The sequence below is a fragment of the Nanorana parkeri genome, unplaced genomic scaffold (assembly GCF_000935625.1).
Source record: "Nanorana parkeri isolate BGI_ZX_2015 unplaced genomic scaffold, ASM93562v1 scaffold3752, whole genome shotgun sequence".
Taxonomy (NCBI): domain Eukaryota; kingdom Metazoa; phylum Chordata; class Amphibia; order Anura; family Dicroglossidae; genus Nanorana; species Nanorana parkeri.
In genome coordinates this window covers 14681-18218 of record NW_017310020.1, presented here as the reverse complement: position 1 = coordinate 18218, position 3538 = coordinate 14681, and the positions used below count along the sequence as shown (strand labels likewise).

The 3538-nt window shown below is 54.2% G+C and overlaps 1 protein-coding gene across 1 annotated transcript in view; it reads left to right on the top strand.

Moving 5' to 3' along the window:
- The window catches only part of CNOT1 (CCR4-NOT transcription complex subunit 1), a gene marked incomplete at its 5' end in the record, with an annotated part of 32294 nt that overhangs the window by 16353 nt on the left and 12403 nt on the right, over positions 1-3538 (top strand). The window contains 4 exons of the mRNA XM_018575297.1: positions 194-452; positions 526-656; positions 2346-2642; positions 2744-2884. Of these exons, the coding sequence (XP_018430799.1) occupies positions 194-452; positions 526-656; positions 2346-2642; positions 2744-2884 (828 nt within the window). The remainder of the gene's footprint in view (positions 1-193; positions 453-525; positions 657-2345; positions 2643-2743; positions 2885-3538) is intronic.

Below are 3538 nucleotides of genomic sequence, written 5' to 3'. Positions count from 1 at the left end.
CCTCTCCCCGCTGCTCCTCCTGCAATCCGCTGACTCTCCTCTCCCATCCCCCTCTCCCCGCTGCTCCTCCTGCAATCCGCTGACTCTCCTCTCCCATCCCCCTCTCCCCGCTGCTCCTCCTGCAATCCGCTGACTCTCCTCTCCCCGCTGCTCCTCCTGCAATCCGCTGACTCTCCTCTCCCATCCCCCTCAGCTTAATCTGAAGTTTGAGATCGAGGTCCTATGTAAAAATCTGGTGATTGACCTCAACGACTTGAAGCCGGGGAATCTCCTGAAGGACAAGGACCGCCTGAAGTCTCTGGATGAGCAGCTTTCCGCCCCGAAGAAAGACGTGAAGCCACCGGAACAGGAGCTGTTACCCAATATCATCAGTGCCAACGAGTACGCCATCCGCACGGCGGGCAAGCTCTGGGCCTCGGTGGAGAAGCAGGAGTCTGACGCAGTCTTCACAGGTAAGCTCTGCGTCCGCGGATCGGTCTGCCCGTCCGGCCTGAACTCTATCTAAACGTATTGTCTTCTCCTCAGCTACAGCCACAGCCCCGCCTCCTAGCGTCACCTGCGCCGCCACGGTTCCGCCGCAGCCGCAGTACAGCTACCACGACATCCACGTCTATTCCCTTGCTGGGATTGCACCTCACATAACGCTCAATCCCACGGTGAGTGGCGGGTCTTGTTACCCGGTGTATGATCTCTGTGTTACCCGGTGTATGATCTCTGTGTTACCCGGTGTATGATCTCTGTGTTACCCGGTGTATGATCTGTGTTACCTGATGTATGATCTGTGTTACCTGATGTATGATCTGTGTTACCTGATGTATGATCTGTGTTACCTGATGTATGATCTTCTGTGTGTTTCCCGGCGTATGATCTCTGTGTGTTTCCCGGCGTATGATCTCTGTGTGTTTCCCGGCGTATGATCTCTGTGTGTTTCCCGGCGTATGATCTCTGTGTGTTTCCCGGCGTATGATCTCTGTGTGTTTCCCGGCGTATGATCTCTGTGTGTTTCCCGGCGTATGATCTCTGTGTGTTTCCCGGCGTATGATCTCTGTGTGTTTCCCGGCGTATGATCTCTGTGTGTTTCCCGGCGTATGATCTCTGTGTGTTTCCCGGCGTATGATCTCTGTGTGTTTCCCGGCGTATGATCTCTGTGTGTTTCCCGGCGTATGATCTCTGTGTGTTTCCCGGCGTATGATCTCTGTGTGTTTCCCGGCGTATGATCTCTGTGTGTTTCCCGGCGTATGATCTCTGTGTGTTTCCCGGCGTATGATCTCTGTGTGTTTCCCGGCGTATGATCTCTGTGTGTTTCCCGGCGTATGATCTCTGTGTGTTTCCCGGCGTATGATCTCTGTGTGTTTCCCGGCGTATGATCTCTGTGTGTTTCCCGGCGTATGATCTCTGTGTGTTTCCCGGCGTATGATCTCTGTGTGTTTCCCGGCGTATGATCTCTGTGTGTTTCCCGGCGTATGATCTCTGTGTGTTTCCCGGCGTATGATCTCTGTGTGTTTCCCGGCGTATGATCTCTGTGTGTTTCCCGGCGTATGATCTCTGTGTGTTTCCCGGCGTATGATCTCTGTGTGTTTCCCGGCGTATGATCTCTGTGTGTTTCCCGGCGTATGATCTCTGTGTGTTTCCCGGCGTATGATCTCTGTGTGTTTCCCGGCGTATGATCTCTGTGTGTTTCCCGGCGTATGATCTCTGTGTGTTTCCCGGCGTATGATCTCTGTGTGTTTCCCGGCGTATGATCTCTGTGTGTTTCCCGGCGTATGATCTCTGTGTGTTTCCCGGCGTATGATCTCTGTGTGTTTCCCGGCGTATGATCTCTGTGTGTTTCCCGGCGTATGATCTCTGTGTGTTTCCCGGCGTATGATCTCTGTGTGTTTCCCGGCGTATGATCTCTGTGTGTTTCCCGGCGTATGATCTCTGTGTGTTTCCCGGCGTATGATCTCTGTGTGTTTCCCGGCGTATGATCTCTGTGTGTTTCCCGGCGTATGATCTCTGTGTGTTTCCCGGCGTATGATCTCTGTGTGTTTCCCGGCGTATGATCTCTGTGTGTTTCCCGGCGTATGATCTCTGTGTGTTTCCCGGCGTATGATCTCTGTGTGTTTCCCGGCGTATGATCTCTGTGTGTTTCCCGGCGTATGATCTCTGTGTGTTTCCCGGCGTATGATCTCTGTGTGTTTCCCGGCGTATGATCTCTGTGTGTTTCCCGGCGTATGATCTCTGTGTGTTTCCCGGCGTATGATCTCTGTGTGTTTCCCGGCGTATGATCTCTGTGTGTTTCCCGGCGTATGATCTCTGTGTTGCGATTTTGGGGTTTTGTGACCTGTAACCGTCCTCTCCTCCAGATCCCTCTCTTCCAGACGCACCCGCACCTCAAGCAGTACGTACGGCAGGCCATTGAGCGGGCGGTGCAGGAGCTGGTGCATCCCGTGGTTGACCGTTCCATCAAGATCGCCATGACCACCTGCGAGCAGATCGTACGGAAGGACTTTGCGCTGGATTCGGAGGAGTCCCGCATGCGGGTGGCCGCTCATCACATGATGCGCAATCTGACTGCCGGGATGGCCATGATCACCTGCAGAGAGCCTCTGCTGATGAGTATTGCTACCAACCTGAAGACCAGCTTTGCCACTTCCCTGCGGGTATGCTGACTGGCACCAATCTGCCGGGCCGGGGTATAGCGGTCTAGTTTTGGGTGGAAGAGGTGGCAGATGTCTTGACACTTTTTTTTTTTGTTCCTCAGGCTGCCTCCCCCCAACAGCGGGAGATGATGGAACAGGCCGCTGCTCAGGTAGCTCAGGATAACTGCGAGCTGGCCTGCTGCTTCATACAGAAGACGGCGGTGGAGAAGGCTGGACCGGAGATGGACAAGAGGCTGGCCACGGTATGTACTGTGTCCCACCGCATGCCACGCTTCGGCCCCGGATTGTAGAAGAGTGACAACATTCATGCGTTTGAGGCCCCATTCACACTGCGCGATTCGCATTTTGCGCGATATCGCGCAATTGCTTGCATTGAGCAAGCTTGAATCGCGGCTAAATCCACTCTAAAAAGGGTCCTGCTGTAGCGACGCACGACCCGCACCAGCAGGACCCTTTGCCCCATTGAGAAGCATTAGAGAGCGATATCGCGCGGTAAATTGCCGCGATATCGCGGGAATTACCCCGCGATAAATCGCCAAGTGTGAACGGGGCCTTATGGCGTTTCCCTGCACGTGTGGACGTTTTAGAACCCCTGTCAGCGGTTTATTGCGGTCTGCGTCCTCGCTGTGGAGGTTCAGTCTTTTGTCCTGGCGTCACGAAGACCCAAAGTGGAGGGAAGTCCAATATTTTGAGGTTCCACCAGAACAGCAAGTGTGGAGAAATCTTGTCACGGGGACACTCTTTGGTGACAACGGTCTCGGAAGTGATTTCCCTCACTGTGGAGAGCTTTCTTTTCACTTCCTGTTGTGTTCCGGAAACAAAGGGAAATCTCCCCAGCGGGACCCGGACACGAAGAAATAACGGGCCGGGGCTGTTAAAGGAGAACTATGAGGGGG